Source organism: Pongo abelii, chromosome 5, assembly GCF_028885655.2.
Source record: "Pongo abelii isolate AG06213 chromosome 5, NHGRI_mPonAbe1-v2.0_pri, whole genome shotgun sequence".
Classification (NCBI taxonomy): domain Eukaryota; kingdom Metazoa; phylum Chordata; class Mammalia; order Primates; family Hominidae; genus Pongo; species Pongo abelii.
Window position 1 is genome coordinate 57,661,060 of NC_071990.2, and position 24,330 is coordinate 57,685,389.

Consider the following 24,330-nt stretch of genomic DNA (forward strand, 5'->3'; position numbering starts at 1 on the left):
TCAAGATCTTAACTTATAAGGCAAAATAATGGATTCACAGCTCAGGTAAAACAACAACAACAAAATTCCTCAATCACACAAAGAACATTTCCCCATAGTTTAAATTCTCCATTTTGAACCTTGAACCAGTCAGTAAACAACGCTGCTTCTTCCAATTCTAACAAATTCCTCACTTCCCAAGATTGGCTGAAAATCACCCAACCCAATTCCTTCTTAACTTTCTAAGATTGGGAGATTCCTAAATTGTGCCTATGGCTTTTTTTCTCTTTTGCTACACCAAGCTAAATAAACCTGGCTTTTGGGGACTACAAGCATGTCTGAAATCTCTTGGTGGGCTTCAGAGGATTTTCTTTTTTTTCTTTTTTTTTGAGAGAAGAGTCTTGCTCTGTTGCCCAGGTTGGAGTGCAGTGGTGTGGTCTCAGCTCACTGCAACCGCCTCCCAGGTTCATGCCATTCTCCTGCCTCAGCCTCCCTAGTAGCTGGGACTACAGGCGCCCGCCACCACGCCCAGCTAATTCTTTGTATTTTTAGTAGAGACGGGGTTTCACCGTGTTAGCCAGGATGGTCTCGGTCTCCTGACCTGGTGATCTGCCCGCCTTGGCCTCCCAAAGTGCTGCGATTACAGGCGTGAGCCACCATGGCCGGCCCAGGATTTTCTTTTTATTTTCTTTTTTTGAGACAGGGTCTTGCTTTGTTACCCAGGTTGTAGTGCAGTGGTGAGATTAGGTTCACTGAAGCCTTGACCTCTTGGGCTCAAGTGATCCTCCCACTCCAGCCTCCTGAGCAGTTGGGACCACACGCATGTACCACCACACCTGGCTAATATTAAATTTTTTTGCAGAGACAGGGTCTCACTAATGTTACCTGGGCTGGTCTTGAACCCCTGGGCTCAAGCAGTCCTCCTGCCTCCCAAAGTGCTGGGATTATAAGTGTGAACCACCATCCCCAGCCTGGATTTTCTTGTAAACACATAGTCCAGCTGCCCAGAAAAAAAATAAATTACTATTCCTGTTTAAATAGGTTTCCTCTTTCAGGGATGCTTTTCTTGATGGCTTGACATGTGATATGGTTTGAATTTGTGTCCTCACCCAAATCTCATGTGGAATTGTAATCCCCAATGTTGGGGGAGGGGCCTGGTGGGAGGTGATTGGATCATGGGGGTGGATTTCCCCCTTGCTGTTCTCTAATAATGAGTGAGTTCTCACGACATCTAGTTGTTAAAAAGTGTGTAGCACCTCCCTGCTTTGCTTTCTTCCTCCTCTGGCCATGTAAAGAGGTTCCTCCTTCCTCTTCACCTTCTGCCACAATTTTAAGTTTCCCAAGGCCTCCCCAGCCATGCTTCCTGTACAGCCTGTGGAACTGTAAGCCAATTAAACCTCTTTCTTTTATAAATTACCCAGTTTCAGGTAGTTCTTTATAGCAGTGCAAGAACGAATACAACATGGTTCTAATTATCCTATATATTTCTTGAATTTTTGAAAAATATGCTTTGAGAAATGGTAGGTAAACATTTTCAGTGGAGATAAAACACTATAATGTTATCTTGATAGCGTACATACCAAAATTTAAACATTACATTCCCCAATTATTAGACATTTAGATATTTTCCAGTTTTTGCTGTTATAAACAAACCTGCGATGTATCTTCAGGATAATCCCTGCAACTACAGTTACTGAGTTGTATGGTGTGACAAGTTTTTGGGTCTAGCCACATACTGCTTGTTTTCCAAGAATTTTACCCATTAACTCCTGCCGCAACTGATTAAATATTAGAGGACACTTTCACCAGCCCACTAGGAAGATCTTTTAAATACAAGTTTTGCCTACACATTAACGTTTTAAAAATATTTAATTTACATACAGCTTTTGAAGAACTCCCCATGCAGGTCTGTCATTCTCAATTGGCCTCCACACGTCTCAAGCTTACTAGGTAGAAAGTAACTAAAGTCATAAAGCACTTGGTGGAAATGCAGGAAATGTCAAATATTAAACAATAATTACTACAGGCTTAGGCAATCAGATGGTAGTTTTGCATACAAACAAAAACAGGAATCTAAGATGTTAAATAATTTGTGTTTTTTCTTTTGGTTTTTTTTTTTTTGAGACTGGGTCTTGCCCTGTCACCCAGGCTGCAGTGCAGTGGCATGAATTTGGCTCCCTGCAGCCTGGATCTCAATCTCTCGGCCTCAAGCGATCCTCCTACCTAAACCTCCTGAGTAGCTGGGACTACAGGCAAGGACCACTACGCCTAGCTAATTTTTGTATTTTTTGTAGAGGCGAGGTTCCCTCATATTGCTCAGGCTGGTCTCGAACTCCTGGGTTTAAGTGAACCGCCCTTAAGGTTTAAGTTAACCTTACAGCAGTCTATAAATAGATCTCTCATATTGTCTCAGTATATCTGAGAATATTGAAAAAGTGCATTTCAAAATCACTGGCTAGGATTTAGTGATAGGTAGACCTCGGTTCCCTTTCGTATTGGGCCCTGGATTTCCCATCCCTATTTTCTTCCTCAGGTGTATTAATACTGGCAGGGCCTGGGAGACTCACGCTAGGGAAGAGGTGTGTAATGTAAGGACACTTCAGATTCTTTCCTGATCCTAGAATTCAGCTAAACCTCCACATAGCCCCTCTCCTCAAAAATGAGTAAATACATAAATTTAAAAATGAAAGGAAAAAAAGAAATCCGTTCCCACCATCCACCTTCAGGGCTAAAACAGAAAAATCAATGAGCTGCGCTTCACAACCATACCAAAACCAAACAAATACCAACTCAAACCCTCCCTCACATCCTCCCACATCTTCCCAGTGCTTCGCTATCTCACAGGACCCAGCTGGCCCCTGGCTTCGCCCCACTGCAGCTGGCGTCTTTTAGGCGCACGGTTCTTTTCCTCTCCGGCGAGGGGCGGTCTCGGGGCCGATCCGAACTACAATTCCCAGCATCCTGCGCGGCGCGGGGAAGGAAGCCCGGGAATGAGAGAAAGCGGCTCCGGGGGCATAGCGGGCCAGTAAGGGCCGCTCCTCCTTTGAAGAGGTTTTGCGTCTCTTTCCGCCGGTGGCGTCGGCGCTCACGCAGGGGCGGGTCCCGGTAGCGCGAGGCGGTGCAGGGCGGGAAGGGGATTCGTGGCGGCGGCGGCGGCAGGGACAACAGCGACGGCGGCGGCAGGGACAACAGCGACGGCGGCGGCAGGGACAGCAGGAGCAGTAGTGCTGTCAGCGCGGCGGTCGGAGACATGGGAGACCCGGGGTCGGAGGTGAGTAGTCGAGTGAGGGTCCTGGCGTTCTCAGAGGCGAACCGCGAAGGGTTTGTGTTTTCTGCGGTCTGAGGCCTGGTGCTCCGCCGCATCCTCGGGGCGATACCTCTTCAGTGTCTTGGGTCGAGCGCAGCTCTGGGGCCTGGTGCGTGTCTGAGCGAGGAACCCGCAGCAACAATGGCCGCCCGGCCCCCCGCACGGGCCCTGGCGTTCGTTGTGGCCGCGGCTGGGCCAGTGGGAGCGACGTTTTAAGGCAGGATTGCCTTTCGGTATTGAGCTTGCGTTCCTCCTTCTGGAGTAGATACGGGGAATTCTGAGAGGCTGGTAACGCGTTTTCAGCGTTGGGTCCCTGCAGCTCCGCACACGCTGTGGCAAGAGCCGACTGCTCGAGTTCCGTTCCTAGTCGGGTTTCCGTGAAATTGTGCTCAGTTCGTTTTCCTCAAGAGCTCTGTCTTTAATTGTTCCTTTCGGAAACGCTCTCTTCCTACAAGAATGTGGCTGAACGGATAAGCATGTTTTGGCTTGTTTTTATAGATAATAGAATCTGTCCCTCCAGCTGGCCCTGAGGCATCTGAGTCAACAACGGATGAAAATGAAGACGACATTCAGTTTGTCAGTGTAAGTAGCAATGATGATTGGGTTTTTCCCAGAGTAAAAGACTATGGTGGGCCATTATGTAATTTTACCTCACCTGGTCATTTAACGTTTATGAGTGTCTAATACATACTAGACTCTGAAGCATGGCACAGGATTGGGAAATTTACCAAAAGAGCTATCTGAGCCACCCCCGTAGCCATCACAAAGAGCATGTCCTAAAGAACGTGCTGTACACTTAATCTCGCCCCCTGCCTTTCATTTAGACTTAAGATAAAACGCTGGTGTCTAAAACGCTGTTTTGAAAAGGAGCAAGAGTAACTTCTAAAGGCGACACGGAGGAAGGAGCTGCTAATGATGAGCAAGGACGTAGAAAACAGGAAGGGTTGTGAGAGCCCAGAATCTTAGCGTTATGGTGCTTCTAACATGAAGGCAAATAGCTCGAAGATTTCTCTAACCTCTGAGATCATCATGTTACAGCATAGTACAGTTGATGCTCATAATGAAGAATCCTACATCACTGGGAACATGCTCTATTTTTCTGAGTTTCTTCCCTTTGGGACAGTAGTTTTCAAGCCTTAGTAAGTATAAACAGGCAGATTCCTGGGCCCCACTGCAGACCTACCGAGTCAGAATTTCCAGGCGGGGGCCCAGGAATCTTCATTTTCAGACAAGTGCAAGGACATAAGGATTTCTGAGCACACTTTGTACAGCATGGGTTTCCAAAGCAGAAGGGAGTGTTTTATGATATATTTTGGGGTGATTTTCATCCAAAATTATTGGAGTTCTAGAAAGGCTTTGCGTAAAGTGGTGTCTCAGCTAGCTAGGCAGAAAACAGTTCTGTCCCGAACTCCTCTTTTGGAATGTCGTAGTTAGTTGCAGTTTGGTATTCAAGCTGTAGAATTTTTCGTTGAGTGTCTGATATGCATTTATGGTGGATGCTGGGAAACCCTGTAAAATTGGTTATTAAACAGTTTCTTTCCCAGCTTTAGGGCCATTTTGGTAATTCACTTTTGTATGGTATTTTAATAGATTTGTTTAGGAGTCCTTCACAAGATTGTTTTATTGAATTTCTTTCCCTTTACCAGTGTATGTTGTACTCTCTCCTTTTCATTTTGATCTTCTACGGATTTGGAGTAGAGGATGGGGGTGAATTGTATCCTGCCCTTTCCTTCACCATGGGCTGAAGTATGTTTAATAACAGGATTCCGTGGCTCTTGAGGACAGATATTTCAGGTTCTTCCTGAATCTTGGTATATTTGTGAAGAGAATGTTTTTCTTATGGTGTTTAGTAGAAATAATACTAGGAATGACATACTTCTTTATGAACTATGGCCCTTTGAGAAACACAAGTAGACTCTCTTAATATTTGAAAAATGTTTTGTGTAATGAATTACAGTGTAGCTTGTGACTAGTTAATGCAGGCTTGAGTTCACCTTTGGTTTAAAGGAGTTTTTAAATTTTATGTTGAATGTAGAGGATCACTTCCGTATTTGCATCAAGAATAAAGAATGTACAATCATTGAATATCCAACATGATACAACTTCTTACTCTTGTTCCCAAATAAAGGTTCAGAGGTTTGACAGCTCCACATGGAGAAGTGAATTATATGTTGTAAGTGTAATTACAATACTAGAAGAAGCCTATTAAAAATTTTCCCTTTACATTTAAGTGGCACCACTTACATGAGAATAATAGCTTAATTATATTTCAAAATATATAGATTCAGAGACAGAATCTTTACTTTTCTTTGTAATCCAATCCTATATGTGGCTCCTCCAGTCAGTAATGCTTATTCAGTAAAGATGAAAAAGTTTGAGTTCTTCAGATAAAAAATGAGTATTGTGATGTTACTTCTTCGTTTTTACGGTTTGGATTTCATAGCTCTTACTAACCTAATTTTCCCACTTTTAGTCCACTTGGTGGCACAGGAGTTATTCTGTGATTTGTAGAATACAGAATCTGAAACTAAACACAGCATGCTGAAGGAAAGGAGTGATATAGATATGGAGGGGAAGTGCAAAAATGGGCCCTCTCATTTAAATTTTATTGAAATATACATAAAAGTGCACAATTCATAAGTATACTTGTTGGATAAATTTTTTCAAAGCCTCATACATCTATGTAAACAGCGCCTAAATCAAGAAACAGAATGCTGCCATAACAAAGACTTCTTATTTAGGTCTGTTGTTCTTATTTCTGTTTAGTAATATCCTTTATTCAAGTACTGTTTTTATATCTTTCTTTGAAATTGCAGATTTTTTATGTGATTTACTTCTAAAAAACTAATAGCTCATGATGTGATAGTTCACAGTGCTGTTCTAGATATGAAGGTAAACAAACTGCTGAGGGAACCTATGGTAATCTTGCTAACAGAACAATACAAGAGATTCAGCTTTCAGCCAAGATTATTGATATAGTGTGGAATCATTGGAAGTCAGTGAAATCAGGATATAATTTCCTAAATAGCTTCAGTACCACATAGGTCAAGTACTAATACTTTAGCTGCAGTAGAAGGGAGTCAGGCAGAAAATAGTATTATTTGGCTGGGTGTCTTGGGGCTGTGATTGGTTCAATAAATAAAAAGTGTTGAAGCTCATAATATGCAAAGCTGTGAGTTAAGTTCCTTAGAGCTACAAAGATTAATTTGAAATACATCTTACCCTTGAGGGTCAGTATTTTAGTGTGAATGATGAGATAGGAGGTGAGAAGTATGTAAATAGTTCTTAGAGGTAGTAGAAAGTTCTTTTATAGAAAGTGCATAGTGCTGTTAAAAAAGGACATAAGACTTGTAGTTTATCATAGTAGTGTTAGTAGTAGTAATAAGTAGTAGTTAGTATTTATATGTGTTTAAAAGGGCATTTTGAGTAGAAGAAACAAGGAAAGGCATCAGCATGGGAAAGCAGAGAGGATTATGTGTAGTTCTGAAAGATTTTTTGTTGTTTTTTAAAGTGGGAAGAGGCGGCATGGGCCAGGTAGTATAGATCTTGAATGTTGGATTAAATTTGAACTATAAAATAGGCACAATTGGAAACTACTTGAAAGGTTGCCTGTCAGGACTGCACAAGTAACCTGTGTCCCTAACTTCTCTATATGGGGGGAAAAAATGAATTATTTAGGGTTTTAGATTTATGTTCAAATCCATATTCTTTGTTTTAGAGAAAACTTTGGTTGCAGTAAACTACCTTTTTAGTAGACCATATTTTGGTGTATTGACATCTCTTTCCAATTAGTAGGAAATTGGTGTTTTGGCTTAGAGAATCAGTTTTCTGATAACAGGAATGAAAGCTTTTTATTTCATGAAACATATTTTAAAACTTAGAATATTGGTTTAACTGTTTTCCTAAACTGTTTTGCCATGCTTCTACATGTGCTTCTGCCCCTAAATTGTGTGGTATTGGGAATAGAATTCTTTAATTTTTAAATTTTATTTTTATTTAATTTTTATTTCTATTTCAGAGACAGGGTCTCACTCTTGCCCAGGCTGGAGTGCAGTGGTATGATCATAGCTTACTGCAGTCTTAAACTCGTGGGTTCAAGCAACCCTCCCTCCCCAGCCTTCCGAGTAGCTGGGACTACAGGTGCACTCCACCATGCCCAGCTTAGAATCCTTTATTTTTTGTTAGTGGTGCAATAGGGCATGAGAATGATGGTTTACTAGTTGATGGATAGAACAAATGCAAATAAAAATACCTTGTAATTACAGGACCATATGCAGTTATAGTTGTTAAAGATATAAGTAGTAATTATAAATATTATAGCATATTATTTTTCTTGATGTTTTTATTATAAACATAACTTCTTTTGAGAAATTGATAATTTATTTTTCGTCAGTGTTACAAAGTATTCACAGATGGGGTAATAGAGGTAGTCCGTTTTCTCTTAAGGAAGAAAAAATGTGTTGTTTCAGGAACTCAGGTAATAAACATTGATTTAAAAATAGTATTTATGTTTTGAACTACCTCACAATTATAGTGCCTGTACAGCCAGTTGTGTTGAGAGAACCAAGTGTACCTCACTCAGTTTTCCCATCTGTTAAATGGGATTATACTGATAATTCAATATCTCACCTTGTAAAGTAATTTGGGGGATTAAGTGAAATAATGTACATGAAAAGCTTTGCACAAGGCATGGTACAGGGCTCAATAAATGTTATTGATTCTTAGTAAAATAAATGGAGTACTAAATGTTTTACTTCTGTAAGCTCATTATCATGGAAGTTTTTCCATATTCACTGTGAAAATTAGTTAGTGTACACTATTTGTGTATAAGTAATCTTTTCCTTTGGGGTACATTTCTGTCCTTATTTTTCCACTCGATCTCTTTGCCATTTTAGTGATTTTCAACATGATTCCCCTTCTCATTCTACTCTATCACTTAAAGCTCAGTAATTATTTGTTGAATGTATAAATATTCTAAATGACTTCTGTTTTTTCTCAATTTTGGATTATCTGTGATACTTTTTTTTTTTTTTTTTTTAAAGAGATAGGGTCTCACTCTTGCTCAGGCTGGAGTGCAGTGGCATAATCATAGCTCACTGCAGCCTTGAACTCCTAGGCTCAAGCAATTCTGCCGCCTCAGCCTCCCAAATAGCTAGGACTACAGGCACGCACTACTGTGCCCAGCTAATTTATTTTATTTTTGTAGAGGTGAGGTCTCACTACTCTGTCCAGGATGGTGTCAAACTCCTGGACTCAAGTGATCCTCCGTCATTGGCCTCCCAAAGTGCTGGGATTATAGGCGTGATCTACCACGCTCGACTGGATTTTCTATCCATATTTTCCTTTTTTTCTTTTCTCTTAGTGTGAATCATATAAAATTATTGTTCTTCAGTAGTCGAAAAATGTTTGCATATTGGTTTAATGGTTCACTGCAAGAATAAATTTCTGATAACCTTATTTGTCCTTACTCCTTCCCTTTAAATATTACTGCAGCGTTGTTTTTTTTTTTGAGACAAGAGTCCCTCTCTGTTGCTCAGGCTGGAGTGCACTGGTGTGATCTCAGCTCTCTGCAACTTCTGCCTCCTGGGCTAAAGCGATTCTTGTTCTTCGGCCTCCTGAGTAGCTGGGATTACAGATGTGCACTACCATGCCCAGCTAATTTTTGTATTTTTAATAGAGACAGGGTTTTGCCATGTTGGCCCAGATGGTCTCGAACTCATGGCCTCATGTGGTCCACCTGCCTTGGCCTCCCAAAGTGCTGAGATTACAGGCATGAGCCATCCTGCCTGCAGCTACTTTTAAATTCTGTTTTTGATCATTTTCTTTCTTTCTGTTTTTTTTTTTTTTTTTTGAGATGGAGTTTCGCTCTTGTCACCCAGGCTGGAGTGCAGTGGCACAGTCTTGGCTCACTGCAACCTCTGCCTCCCGGGTTCAAGCGATTCTCCTGCCTCAGTCTCCGGAGTAGCTGGAATTAGAGGCGCCCACCTCCGTGCCTGGCTAATTTTTTGTATTTTTAGTGGAGACAGGGTTTTACCATGTTGGCCAGGCTGGTCTCGAATTCCTGACCTCAGGCGATTCGCCCACCTTGGTCTCCTAAAGTGCTGGGATTACAGGCATGAGCCACCGTGCCCAGCCTGTTTATCTTTATTTTTTTCCGGCCCATTTTACTTTTCACCTTGCATCCTGTCATCTTTCATCATCTTCTTTACTTTCTGTGCATGGGAACTCTGCCTCTGTGTATTTCTGGTTACCGGGGGGGTGGGGGGGGCGCTTTTGTGGTTTGCTATTTCTGTGGACCTATAATGAAGGTTCCTAATGCATATTTCTTGTAGAGAGCAAAGTAAGATGATTATATCAATGGGCAAAGCTATCATATTTTAATTTTTCTTCTTGGATCGAACATACGATTTTCAGTCTTTTTTTGTGTGTGTGTGACAGAGTCTTGCTCTGTTGCCCAGGCTAGAGTGCAGTGGCACGATCTCAGCTCACTGCAGCCTCTGCCTTCTGGGTTCAAGCGATTCATCTGCCTCAGCCTCCTGGGTAGCTGGGACTACAGGTGCCCACCACTACACGCTACTCCTATTTTTAGTGGAGACAGGGTTTCACCATGTTAGCCAGGCTGGTCTTGAAATCCTGACCTCAAGTCATCTACCCACCTCTGCCTCCCAAGGTGCTGGAATTACAGGTGTGAGCCACCGTGCATGGCCTGCATTCTTCATATCAGATGTAGATTTTAAAGTAGGTGATTCAGCTCTGTTTACCATATATTGGAGAGTATTGCTTCCTCTGTTTCTTTATTTTTTACTTCTGTGTTTATAATTTGAGCAAAAATCTCAATTCCTTTGCTCCAGATCCCTGCCCAGTTTTGTTCTCTTGTTTTATCTTGGTATCTGAATTAGTACCCAAAAGATGGCAGTTTCTTGGTTGAGCAGAAGTCATAGCCTAGGGGAGAAAGAAGCTATCTTTGAGACTGGATGCCTATTCTAGGGAAGAAGATCATTACCTAGATCTCAGCTTCTGTCTCCGGCAGTCAACTTCTACATCCTACAAAATCCTTTCCTCAGCTATTATTTCTTCTGTGTTCCTTTCTTTTGTTTCCAACATACTGGATTTCTCAAAAGAATATGGCCTTTTCTAGTGCATTCTCTAGTGTTTTAGAGCCTGGCTTCTGTGCTCACTACTTTCTTGAAAGTTGCTTTCTCAAAGACATTTAAAAATGTCTGGTTGCCACATTCAGTGGCATTTTATTGTTGCCGTGTTTCTGGCCACATTTAACACTGACAACTTTTTATTGAGGCAATATGATAGTTCAGTTTAGTTCTAGAGTTTAGTAGTCTTCTAGGTGAGCAACTCTCAAGTCTTTATTTCCAGGTATGTTCATACTTGCCAGATTACAGGCCTGCATTTCCAGCTGTCTGCTAGATACACCCTGTGTACCACTGTTACTTCAGCCCATAGGAATGTCAGCTTTCTCTTTCTGCTTTCCAAAGTTATACTAATGGCATTACTATTCTTATAGTCACCTGAGCTTAAAACCTTAGAGATCACTGACTCCTTGTTTTGTTTTTTTAAATAATCTTTTAAATTTATTTTTATTTTATGTATTTATTTATTATTATTATTATTATTATTATTATTGAGATAGTCTTGCTCTGTTGCCCAGGCTGGAGTGCAGTGGCGTGATCTTGGCTCACTGCAACTTCTACCTCCCAGGTTCAAGCAATTCTCCGGCCTCAGCCTCCTGAGTAGCTGGGATTACAGGCACGCACCACTATGCCCGGCTAATTTGTATATTTTTAGTAGAGATAGGGTTTTACCATGTTGGTCAGGCTGGTCTCGAACTCCAGCCTGGCCAACATGGTAAAACCCCATCTGTACTAAAAGTACACAAATTATCCAGGCATGGTTTTAACCTCAGGTGATCCCCCACCTTGGCCTCCCAAAGAGGTGGGATTACAGACATGATCCACCACACCCGGCCTAATAATCAGTCTCTTTTAGTTTTCCATTTTACTTGTATTCTCTTGTATATCCACTACCATACTCTTCTTGCCATCACCACCATTAGTTCTGCATTATCATGTGCCTATACTGATTATCTTGCTTTCCCTGCTCTCCATACTCCTCTGTGTGATTGATCTTCTTGAAGCACAGTTCTCATGTTACTGTCTTATTATTATTTTTTATTTTCTTTTGCCTATTGAATAAAATCTAGGCTTTTAAGCCTGACATTCAAGGCCTGGTTGATGAAGAAATTGACGTGGATGGAAAGAAAGAATGGAGAAGAAGTCAGGTTTGATGCTTGACTCTGCAGTGGTGGGTGATGAAGCTGAGCTATAAGTCAAATAATTCACTTTTGAACTTGGATATATTAACAGACTTTTGATACCAATTCTAGGTGTAAAGCACTGGATTATAATATTTGTGTCTTTGTAGCACTGTTCTTATATTAATTTTCCTTTCCTAAGTAATTGACATGGCCCTAATAATCTACAGGGGTGTAGGTACTTCCTTTTAGGTCTTGTCATCATTTTACATTTATATATTTTGAATATTTTCCTCTGCTGCTTTTGTTCTGGTTATTTTCTGCTCTCCACAAAGCTCCCTCTTCAGAGTAATTCTTGCCGTCCCAACCTAAAAAACACTAGTAGGTTTAAATGCTAATTTGGTTTGGATAACTGTTAATGACTTCTAAATTTGCTTGATCGTTTATAGGAAGGACCATTACGACCTGTTCTTGAATACATTGATCTGGTCAGCAGTGATGATGAAGAGCCTAGCACCTCTTATACTGATGTAAGTACATTACATTTGATTTGTGTTTCTTCATTTGTGTCTTTTAAGAGGTATTCTCTAAAGAGAGTTACCAAATCAGTGAAGGCTGTGTTTAGAAATAGCCAGTTCTATTAGAATGGGCTAAAATAGGTTGTCCAAGGAGTCCTTTGCCCAGATCTCCTACTTCCAGTTTTTTTTCTCTACTTTGAATGAGATTATGAAAAAAATGATAATATGACTCTGGGAAATTCAAAGCTTTAGAGGTGATATCTGATAAAATGGAAATGGAATAAAAACTGCAAGCTTATTGATTCCTCTTTCCCTTCTCTTTTCCTATACTTTCCTCAGGTGCCCTATACAACAGGATTCTTTTGTTCCAGAACCACATGACCCCAGAAAATTTGTTTTCTCTTAGAAAAAAGGATATGCAGAGATCCTTTTAGGAATGGAAAGTGGGGGAAGGGTTTATAGGAGATATATTACTTCAGTCATCATCCCTTTAACCTTGTTTGTGCCCCACATATTTGGAGTTATTTATCTTACCTGTAATGTACTGGTTGTAGGTTTGACCCTTGGACCAATACTTCCCTTGCTCTGAGAATTGAACTAGTTGAGTCCTTTGGAACAGTCTTGCCTTTCATTTGTCCTTGCTTTAGCCCAAATTTCTGTTAATGGGCTGTTTTCATCTTGGATTAGAAAACTCTTAGTTATTGTTCAGAGTGGCCACAAACCTCTTGCTCTGTGATATAGGGGATTGAGACTTGGACTTGGAATCAGAATACCTGGGTTTGAGTCCCAGCTTTACTCTTTACAAATTCTGTGACTTTGGATAAATTAAGTAATGTTTTACCCTCCGTTTTTTAATCAAATAATACCTACCTCACAGGGTTGTTGTGAGGATGAAATGAGGTAACAAATTATAACTTCTTATAACTACAAACCATAAAGTAGGACTATACAACTGGAAAGTTTTGTTATTCGTGGAGAGTGAATGACAGAATTTTCAAAGGTGCTTAAAATGATCTAATAGGGGAGTTTTAGATTTTTTTTTCTTCTCAGTGGAACTTTCCTGAAGTTCTCTTTGCCATCATTAGCTTCTTGCCTATCTTGAGTATAACTAAACATATCTTGAATGGAATATTTTTTTCTTTTATTCTTATGAGTGGTCTCACACGGGACCAAACAGCAGGCCAGCATAGCACCACGTGATCTGAGCTTGTTTTTTACTCTCTCCTTTTTCATAAACAGAGTCCCCCATTAATGCCAGTAGTTGATATTGGGTCTTTGGGGTAGTGAAGTTTGTGGATTTGACTTCTCTGATTCCTTTTGCTGACCTTGAGTGGATTGTATCTTTCATTGTTAATTATAATAATTTAAAAATTGAGTTCTACTTACTGGACATGAATCTCTGCACTTGAAAGTTAACATATTAAAAGCATATTTTTTTTCTTCCTTGGTTTTCTTGTTCATGTGGATAACCCAGAGAATGCCTGAATCTAAGGTGCCATCCTCTGAGAATCATCGCCCAGAAATGTGCTCTAGCTGCAATGTTCCTCTTCCCATTGGAGATAGCAGCTCCTTCTCTGGGAGTTGTTCCAGCAGTCCAGAAAGGATAGTTTCTCAAACTTCCTCTGTTGAGAACCCATTGGAGAACCAGAAAAATGATCAAAATAATTCAGATACTAAGATCTCTGAGACAGAGACCCTTAAATCATCACAGAATTTTCAGACTCTGCCTTCATCTCCACTTCTGGTCCCCCAAGAATCTTTGGCCTCTTCTGAGGTCAAAGAGAATTTACGTATAGATTCTTCTTCAGCTTCACAGCATGGACGGGATGCCATCCTCTATCTCCAGACACAAGTAGCTGAAATGTCCCGAGTGATACGTGATCTGCAGTCCAGGAGCTGTTTTAGATTTCATCATTCTAGGCCAAGTGAGAACTCCTCAGTTCCTTGGGACATCTCCACCTCTAAAGAGGAAAATTTATCCACAGTTGAAGAAGAAACTGATTACAAATCACCATCAGCTGATGACAAAGGGCAGCCATCTGACCCCAGCCAATCTAGTTTCACAGGTCTTTTGAAGAGAATGGAACAAAGAGGTGTTATAAAAAGGGTGACATTACAATCTGAAGCAGAGTCATGTGAAGGGAAACCTGATTGTGTGACTTCTAAAAAACGTTTGGTTCCTCCATTGCATCCTCTTCTGAGAATTGCCACCACTGAGGTTTTTAAAGACCCTGCTGATTGCCATCCTTCTTCCTTCATGGGACACAGGGTATATCCTGTGGCCAAGGACACCTCTCCTTTCCAACCAAACCCACCAGCTGAAGGCCCCATTGTAGAAGCATTAGAACACAGCAAAAGAGGAAACACAACATCCCCTCTAGATTCTACCTCAAAAGAAATGGAGGTCATGGGTTGTAGGTTTTACCATGCTGCCTCCATTGCAGCCCGAGCTGCTAGCTACATGGCCTATATGACTCAATATCAGCGTAAACTCTGGGAAGACATGGAAGATCTGGTTCATGACCCAGAGTTTGATCGTGGAAAAGCAAGATGTATAATATCTGATGGTATGGATGCAGGCCTTTGGCAGCTTTGTACTACTAGGGACATAATGGACTCTGTAGTCAGAGTTATGGCCATGGCCATAGACTATAGAAGGCAGGCCTGGCTTCGACTTACATCTCTCACTAAGAAAACCCAGGAGAAGATCTCCCACTTGCCCTTTGATGGTACTTCCCTTTTTGGACAAGATGTGAAAGCTGTTGTTGCAGAAGAGAACAGTATAAAAGAAAATGACTATAAAGATCACAAATACTATAATCAGCATCGATACTTTTATAGTCATGATCAGAAAGCACATTATCACAATAGAGGATACTCCAAAGGGGATTGGTACAAACCTCGAAACCACCCCTATAGATATAGAAAGAAGGGAGACTCTCCAGAACGCCATGGGTACAAGAATTAATAACCTGTTTTATGTTCAGCAGAATAGTCATTCAAGATCCTAACTATTTTACTTGTTCCTCCTCGTACAAATAGGATCTACACGTAGGAGATCATCTCAAAAACTGAATGCGTGTCTGGAATGATCACAGCTGACATTTGAATTCTAGACTTTTGAAGTATATAATAAAGAAACGCATGACTTACTGGCCAAGTGAGCAGTGGAGACTTTCTTGAAAGGGTTGGACAAATGTTTATCCTTTATTTCTGGTCCAAAAATAAGTGTGGAGGAGGACCACTCAGGAATCTGAATCCTCTTGTGATTAAAGAAAAATATAAAGATGTGTTCCTCAGGAAAATCTTATTTGTAAACTGAGGACTAGCAGATTTTGAATCTAGAAATAATACTAGATGTCTGTTTACTAAGACCAGAGGTAAATCCTTAACTTTTAGGTTATCAGTGCTTCCTTGTTCAGGCTTCAGTTTGACAGATCTTCACAAAATGACACGTCTGTTAAAATGTCTTTATGTCAAGATGGTCAACTCACCAAGAGTTCATACTACTATCAAGCTCTGTGAGACTTCAGAATCAGCCATGAAGCTTTGTGTCAACTGGAATTCAAATCAAATTTTGCCAAATCCAGTTTGCTTCCCCTTGGAATGGCTAGATGTCGCAGGTCTATTATGGACACCAACTGGAAAAAGACTTCTACCTGTAACATCTCTGTAGAAATTACACAGTAACTATCTTCATCAAGACTTTGATGGCCACCATACCATCACTACTCATAAAGCTACATGTGAGAGAATTCTTTGTTGTTATCAATCCTAACAGTCTTTGACCTATCAAGCTCTCATATCAAGCTGTAAGACTGAGTCATGGTAGTCTCTCACTGTAAGCTGGGCCTTTCACCAAGATGGCCTTCTTAAACAACCTACCTTCTAAACATTTAATTCTTTTGAGCTTGATAGTGCATCACACTCTAAATACAAAAAAGATATGCACATCAGTGCCCTGGAAATAAAGGATGTTACACGATCCAGGCATGCACATCTGAACTCCTAAGACCAAGAATTCCAGACATGCCTGACAATCTTGTCCCCTTATTGTAATAAAGAGGGATACCATCAGTCTAGATTTTATTGAGAATCCTTAAGATTTAAAGCATAGCTGTGGATGTAGTGAAGAGAAAAAGCCACACAGCTCTGTTTCTGGATATATAAGCGATGATATCCATTAATGATTTGAAAGGCTGAAATCAAGACTTAAGTGATACGCTCTTGGTTAATTGGTTACTTAATTTAGTCAGATTCTTAGTGTAAGAGACAGCTTATCTTTTTGTTCCCAATTGGTCCCATTAATAGTTTTTCACCATACTGGAACTGGCAGCAGATACCTCAATTATATGTCCCACAGTATCTTCTCTTTAGACTCAAGGTAGTGGATGTATGGTATATCAGCCCTTAGATCCATGTCTTCACAGCATGACATCAGGAATGGAGAATATGTCAAGTTTGAAGGGTCTGAATATATCACCTAGTATTATTTGCTTGGCAGCCAAAAACAGTTGTTTTTATTGACAGACTTAATTCTGTAACTTCTGCGTTTTTTCATCTGCTTGATCAAGGCATTTTGGATGTACTACTAATGGAATGTGGCACTGTTTTACGGTTTATGTGGCTTCTATTCTTGCCACAGTTGTTGCACAGTGGTAATTGACATTTTCTCTGGTGCCACACTTTTTAATAATTTATTGGAAGCTCATTCCTCCTCCCCCATCATAACCATATTCAGCACCCATTTTTAAATCTACTTTTCTTCCTTATTTGTGCTACAGAGGTCGATGGCGTAAATTTTCCTACTTGGAAGAAATTACTTTATCAGTTAATTTCAGGGTACTGTATTGATCTTGTTTGTCCTATTTGTAGATTAAACTTGAACTAGTCTTAATAAAGGGGATATTGTTTTGCAAATTTAGCCCAGTCATGTCAAGAGTTAATATTTTATTTTTCTGTATTTTACTCAAAATTTTATTTCAACTTCTGTAGAAATAGGTCCATGCCAGCGTTCTCTACAAAGTGTCTTTCAAACTAAACCTTAGAAGAATATTGATTACCTGAACAGAAACAAAGGCCTAAGAAATCATACATTTTTGTAGCTTATGTGTATTGCACCAATCAAGCAATCCCATGTGCTCTTGATATTGGCACTGTAGTTTTATCTTAGAGGACTTGCCACTGGAGAACTCAGTGGTGAGAGACCTTGGAAATGTTTTATGTGGCTGCGCGTAAGTGTTTCTGACTGGCTAAGGCTATTTCAGACTTTTCACTTTCCATTTCTCCCCTTTTCCTTCCCTGAATTAGATGCTATGTCATAAACTTGGTGGTTTTTGAAATACTCTTATTTCAAACCTTAAACTAAACCAAAATAAGTTATGCCTGAAAATGTGTTTGTCTGAAACGATTTTGGCACTTCCCTTTAATATGCTTCCCCTCCCCTTTGCCTTTTAAATTGTGGTTAAAAAAAAGAAAAAAAAAGGCACATAAAGCCTAGCACCTTAACCATTTTTTAAGCGTATGGTAGTGTTGACTATATTTGCATTGTTGCGCAGCTCCTCCATTCTTAAATATTTGTAAGATGATGTTGCTGTTCTCTTTTCCTCCTGTGATATTTATGTTGCCCAGTAATAAGTAAAAGTATCCTTTCTTAGTTACTCTAACTGATATGCCCAAGTGTCTCCAGATACTCTGTTTTCCTGGAAGTGTAAAGGTATTGGGAAATCATCAAATTGGTGACCAAGTAGTTCTGAAAGGATTTGACCGTTTAATAGGGATGGGGACAGAATGCAGATCAGGAAGAGTTTTTAGTTATAGATTAGTTTCTTGATTGCAAAAGAAATATCTTTAATGTGTTAATTTTTTATTATTTTAAAATCTCTGGCATACTTGAATGATAATGTTATAAAACTTAAAAGTGAGGATTTGGTCTAGGGAGATTACCCCAATAGAATCAGAAACTCTTAGTCAGATGATAAATACTCATGTTATGCCTGCCATGTTCAGAACCTGCAACAAAATTCTCTACTAGGCCAACCTCTAATGTTTAAATACCTCTAGGTTTTCTAGGAGGCCTTGGAATAGTTGCAAGTTTAATGATCTGGTATTCTCAAAAAGGATGTATCTAATGATCTTGATTCTTCAAAATGTTATTTCTTGATTAGATATACAATGTATACAGAGACAATATGGTTTCTTGTAGTTACTGTGTATAGAGAAGTACTGTTTCCATTTTTATATGAAGTGCCTTTTTAAATTCTACACTTTTCTTTAAAACAGACTTTGATGTCTTGCGTATATTGCTGGTGGTATTTATGTGAATTTTGTACAGTGATTTAATCTTGTAGTTTATTACTCTATCATTTGTACAATTGCACTATCTAAATGTACTCCCTTCTGAATGTTAATTTGTTTTCTTTATAGCACTGTTGATTCATTTCAGAAGGTTGTAGAGTACACCTCCCTCCCCCTTATTTAACTAACTAGACAGTAGTTCCTTTTTATTATTAGTGAGTGGCCAATTTTGGGGGGCCTTAAGGCAGCTTTGTTTTCTATAGATATGCTCTAGGTTTTCTGATTGTCTCATATCTAACCTTGTTCTTAGCCATGATAACACAACTTATATTTGATAAGTGGATGTGTTTACTTGGTTAGAATAAGCAAGGACATTTTTAAAAAGCAGTAAATTTGCTGACACTTTATCTTTTTTTTAAAAGAATGAATGACAGCTTCCTTATCAGTATAATTACATTTAAACTTTTTTTTTTAAACCGTGTGGCAGCTTCTTTATCAATCAGTATAATTCCATTTATTTACTCAGCCCCCAAAATGACATTTTGAAGGGAGCATAAACTCTTTCAGGCTACTTGGACAGTATTTAGTATTCCATATTAGTACTACACTAATAATTTACTGAGTGCTACCTAAGTGACCTGATTGATAATGTCCTTAAGGACCTGATACATCCAGGATAACCTCTCAGGTACTGTAAACAAGGAGGTTGAAAAAGACACATTCCAGAATCCCTTCGTCTGGTAAAATTGGATACTGATGTGGATGGACATGACATTCATTATTCTTGAAGATATAACTAGTTGACTGGGATTCTGATGAAGGTTTCAAATTATGAATTAGATCTTTGTAGAAGTAGTTTAAAGATTGCAGTAAGTGAAATCTTTTTTTTTTTTTTTTTTTTTTTTTTGTTGAGACAGTTTCGCTCTTGTTGCCCAGGCTGGAGTGCAATGGCACGATCTTGGCTGACTGCGACCCCCACCTCCCGGGTTCAAGCAATTCTGTCTCAGCCTCCCGAGTAGCTGGGATTACAGGCATGCGTCACCATGACCTGCTAATTTTGTATTTTTAGTAGAGACGGGGTCTCTCCATGTTGGTCAGGCTGGTCTCAAACTCCTGACCTCAAGTGATCCGCCCACCTTGGCCTCCCAAAGTGCTGGGATTATAGGCGTGAGCCACCGCGCCTGGCTGTGAAATTTTTTTTTTTTTTTTTTTTTTTATGTGAGGCATATTTTGCCACAGTCTCGCACTGTTTAGGTTCTCTTTTGGAATTTATCATTCTGTATTTAATGTTAGTGGCTAGTCCAATAATTGATTGTCTCATCTGTATGCATCTTATGCATGTGATTCAATTGACTAGATCAATTCTGTGTGGTTTATCATAGTAGATACACAAACCAGTCTTTATTTTTTACTTAAGAAAATATATAAGTGGAAGTTATCAGTAAACTGGTGATTATTGTATTGAATGCAAATCTTTTTATTATTTTTCCAGATATATTGAGTTTTATAAACCATTAAAATATTATTTTATGAAATTTCCCTTCCTGGATGAACAGAATATTGTTTTATTAAATCTTCTCTTATTAGTGGAATATTTTTGTACTTCTTTGTCTTTTCATTTACTTGTTTTTTGTTATAATGAAAACTGTAGTAGTGTTTGGTACCATTGAGATAACTTATTACCGGAAATTGTGTTTGCTTCCTGTGGGATATATCTGGAAGTGGTCATAGTCCAACCATGTCCTTTTGATGTTGTTAGCATATCAGTTATTCTATGTATAGATCTTTTCTTCTCCTGTATTCAACACCTCTTTCTGAAAGGATGTCTGATCTTCCGATAATCTCTTCGATGTAGATGATATTTTTTATTCTATCAGTGTATACTAGACAAGATTTTGATGTGGCTTTGTATTTGTATATTTAAATACCATGTCTTTAAAGCATTATTAGAAGAGATATTCTAGTTTCTTCTAATGTCCCTTTTAAAAAAAAATATAGCCAGTCCAGTATCTCAAACTACTTTGATTTTTGAACTTAAATCAACTTTTAGTGCTACCTTGTTTAATGGTAGTATTATTTTCTCATTTCTACATGTTCACACAAGTTTATTATATATAGTTTATGGTCAGATGTATCTTATAAAAATTTTGAAGCCCATCCCCATGGATTTATTATAATACAGCTCTGATATATCTTAAAGTTAACCCGTTTTCCGTAGATGTTAAGGGCTTTACTGGTTGAGGTAACCTATTTCAAATGGTCTGTTGGGTTTTGTGATACCTTGTCAAGAATTCAATAAGAATTCTCAGGTTGTCTGTATTTTCTTTTAGGACTTTGGAGATCTCTCAAGTTGTATTGTTTTCTAGTATTCCTGAGTATATTCCTTTGGTAACATGAAAGTAAATAGTTTATATTTGATGATTTTTTTTTTTTTTTTTTTTTTTGAGACGGAGTCTTGCTCTGTCACCCAGGCTGGAGTACAGTGGCGAGATCACGGCTCACCGCAAGCTCTCCCTCCCGGGTTCACGCCATTCTCCTGCCTCAGCCTCCTGAGTAGCTGGAACTACAGGCGCCCGCCACCACACCCGGCGAATTTTTTGTATTTTTAGTAGAGATGGGATTTCACCGTGTTAGTCCAGGTGGTCTCGATCTCCTGACCTCGTGATCCACCCACCTTGGCCTCCCAAAGTGCTAGGATTACAGGCGTGAGCCACAGTGCCTGGCCTGTATTTGGTGATATTTTTAAAAATTCTACTTTGACCTTAAGTGCTTCAAGAATTGTGTTCAGTTAGTAGTCCTTTTGTAAGACTAAATTTCATATGCTATCTTTGCTCCATGAGCTATCATAGTACTGTTTTCTTTCATTACCCGTAAGAGTGGCTCTATCACAGCATTCACTTAAGGGCTACAGTTAGACCTCTTGTTAACTCCTACTTTTATCTGTGATGGCTGTGTTTCACACTACCTTGATTTATAAATGTAGTAATGTGTTAAATAACTATATGTTGTGGTCCCTTAATACCTCTTTTGATTGATGAGGTAACAGTGATGTGGATGATGAAATAAAAACGTTTCCCCAAGTCACTAAACACAGTTTTCAAGTCATTTTTTTTTACATATTTAATTTACATTTAACTACTGTTAGGTATGCAGCCTGTTCCTTTTTGCCTTTGGTAGAATATAGTTATATAAGTAGTTTCATTTAGATTCTTGGGACAGAACGGCCTGTGTATTGATCTTTCTTTAATGGCTTGGAACAGCTTCTATATATTCTAACAGGTCTTGGAAGCATGTTAATATCCGTCTAATTGTCATCTTCCTGCCTGTGAAGGCAGTAGAAGAAAGAATCTACATTTGTATAGTCTGTAGTACAGGCTCTGTGCTGGTTGCAAGGCACTCTTGAGAGAGAAATTCATTCTTATTTTGCAGAAGAAGAACTGAAACTTCATTAAGTCATTAAGCAACTTGCTCAGGTGGTGGAACTGAGCTTTAAATATGGACTTTTTCCAGTCTCAATTCAGCATTATACTAGGCTGCCTCCATGTGTTTTTCGAAGCCCCTTCAAGTTTTACTTCTATGGTAAACTAATTTTACATACACAAATCTTTTTGTTTTCTGAACTTCCCTTATGACTCTACTGTCACCCCACTAGTATTTGATGTTTTAGGTATTAACTAATTCCTGATTATTTTACTTGTCATCCTATCCTCTTAGTTCTCCCATTGAGATTTCACTGTGCTGGACTAAGATTATTCTTGATTCATAGTCATTGGTTTCTGTTTCCATTCATTTTCAGCGCTGATTATGTTAATCGTATTGCTTGGGTTTTTTCTTTGTTCTATGTTGTTTATTACATTCATTTTGTTTCATATACACACATTTTTTTTAAACTGGCATTTTGAGGATGTTGGTTTAATGGAAGGAAAAAGGAATGGTGCAAAACATATGGTATTTGAATTCCAAAGACCTTGACCCTCCGTATTAGCAAGTCACTTATTTTCTGAGCCTCAGTTTTCTTACTCTCAAATGAGGTAATATCCGAAAGTACTTTGAAAACACTAAAGCCCGATACAGATTTCCTTTTTCAAGTAATTGTGCTGTTTCTATTCATATTGGATATGGTATTCTATGGTATTGGCTATAGATACATACATTTTAAAATGTATTTAACAGCATGTAAATGTTCATTTCATGCCATGTGATCATGTTCCCCCTTTTATGATTTTTTAAGGCTGTCTTACAAGCCTAACAGTGTACTAAGTCATTAAAAGATATATTTAAAGTAAAATAGTCTCTTTTCTCAAGTACAAGCTAAGAAATGCTCATAATAAACAATAAAATAAGAGAATGTAGAATGAAGAGTTAGAGTGTATATGTATGTGTATATAATTTTTGATAGATGGTGTTTTGTTATTTATATCTGTGTTGAAAACAGTCTTTTAGTTTGTCAGACATCTTTTTAAGTACCTGCTATGTGCAGGCAGGTATTGAGAAAGGTCTGAGAATACTGAGGGTTAATAAGAGATAGTATATTCTCAAGAGAAATAAATACCACTAAAGTATAAGAGCAGATGTCCTTTTTGGAAGAATGCCTGTGGTGATGGAATAAGAAAAGCCATATAGAGGGGTGAGGAAAAGCTTTTCTTAACAAGTGTGTGAGCTGAGTTTTGGAGGATGATTAGGCAAGAGTTAGTTGGCCTGGTGGAGAAACGGGAGCCAGACATTCAGGTGGAGGAACGGGAGTGTGGAACAGTGTGGGTAACATAATGGGGTGTGTCTGGTTTCAGAATTATAAGAAATAGTCTTTAGGGGGAACAGAAATGAAGGAAACTAAACAGAAGATGATAAATTATCTGTGAATATGTACTGGTTCCTACATATTCAAAGTGTGCTAAGTTTGTATAGCCATTACTTGTAAGGTTCTAGGAGTTGTCTCTCTTGGGGTTGGTTTGTACCATAGTCCATTATGTACATCTAGAACAATTCTTTCTTTCCCGGAACTGAGCCCAAGGTGGGCTTTCAACAGTGCACCTCTGGCTCTGGGGCAGCTCAAGCAATCAGAAAGAACAGAGGCACTGGTAGAAAACAACTCTGAGGATGAACAGGATAATGTTCCTGAAGTGGAATGTGGTATCCCTTCATGGTTAAATGGTTGCATACTTCAGGGTCACCTATGGAAAGGTGTCCTCAGGGTAGCTAAAAGTGGTTAATTTCCTTGTGTTTTGCCTTACAGATCATTTCTAGGTGGACTTGGGGAAAATAAAGATACTTATAAAAATATTGCTTCATTGGCATTTGGAGGTGTTGTATTGAAGGAGGAAGTGGGTTCCTATCACCAGAACCCTCTCTAGGTGATTCAGATATATCTAACTGCAACCTCCACCTCCCAGGTACATACTGGCTAACTGCAACCTCCACCTCCCAGGTTCAAGCGATTCTCCTGCCTCAGCCTCCCAAGTAGCTAGGATTACAGGCGCCTGCCACCATTCCTGGCTAGTTTTTTGTATTTTTAGTAGAGATGGGGTTTTGCCATGTTGGCCAGGCTGGTCTCGAACTCCTGACCTCAAGTGATCTGCCCACTTTGGCCTCCCGAAGTGCTGGGATTGCAGGCGTGAGCCACCGTACCAGGCCGCATTCCCACTTTTGCTTTTATTTTCTCTACAGTTCATCCTTTTTTTTTTTGCCTTTTGTGCCAGAGGTGGAACAGTGGCACTCAGGGTTAAAAAACTCCCTTTTGCTTTGTCACACTTCAGAGTTACTGTGTTTTGTTTTGTTTTGTTTTTTGTTTTTTTGTTTTTTTTTCGTTGAGACAGAGTCTCACTTTGTCGCTGAGGCTGGAGTGCAGTGGTGCGATCTTGGCTCACTGCAACCTCTGCCTCTCGGGTTCAAGTGATTCTCTTGCCTCAGCCTCCCGAGTAGCTGGAATTGCAGGCACCTGCCACCATGCTCAACTAATTTTTGTA

General features: G+C 39.3%; 1 protein-coding gene across 8 annotated transcripts in view; it reads left to right on the plus strand.

Annotated features, from left to right (window-relative positions):
- Positions 1-2,956: 2,956 nt before the first annotated feature.
- ZNF451 (zinc finger protein 451) overlaps positions 2,957-24,330 on the plus strand; it is a 79,711-nt gene continuing 58,337 nt past the window's right edge. Inside the window, exons 1-4 of one of the 8 annotated variants that reach the window (XM_009241984.4) lie at positions 2,957-3,250; positions 3,785-3,868; positions 12,002-12,082; positions 13,545-22,655. In XM_009241984.4, coding sequence (XP_009240259.1) covers positions 3,230-3,250; positions 3,785-3,868; positions 12,002-12,082; positions 13,545-15,038 — 1,680 coding nt within the window. In that variant the 5' untranslated portion in view covers positions 2,957-3,229 and the 3' untranslated portion in view covers positions 15,039-22,655. 8 annotated transcript variants of the gene reach the window in all.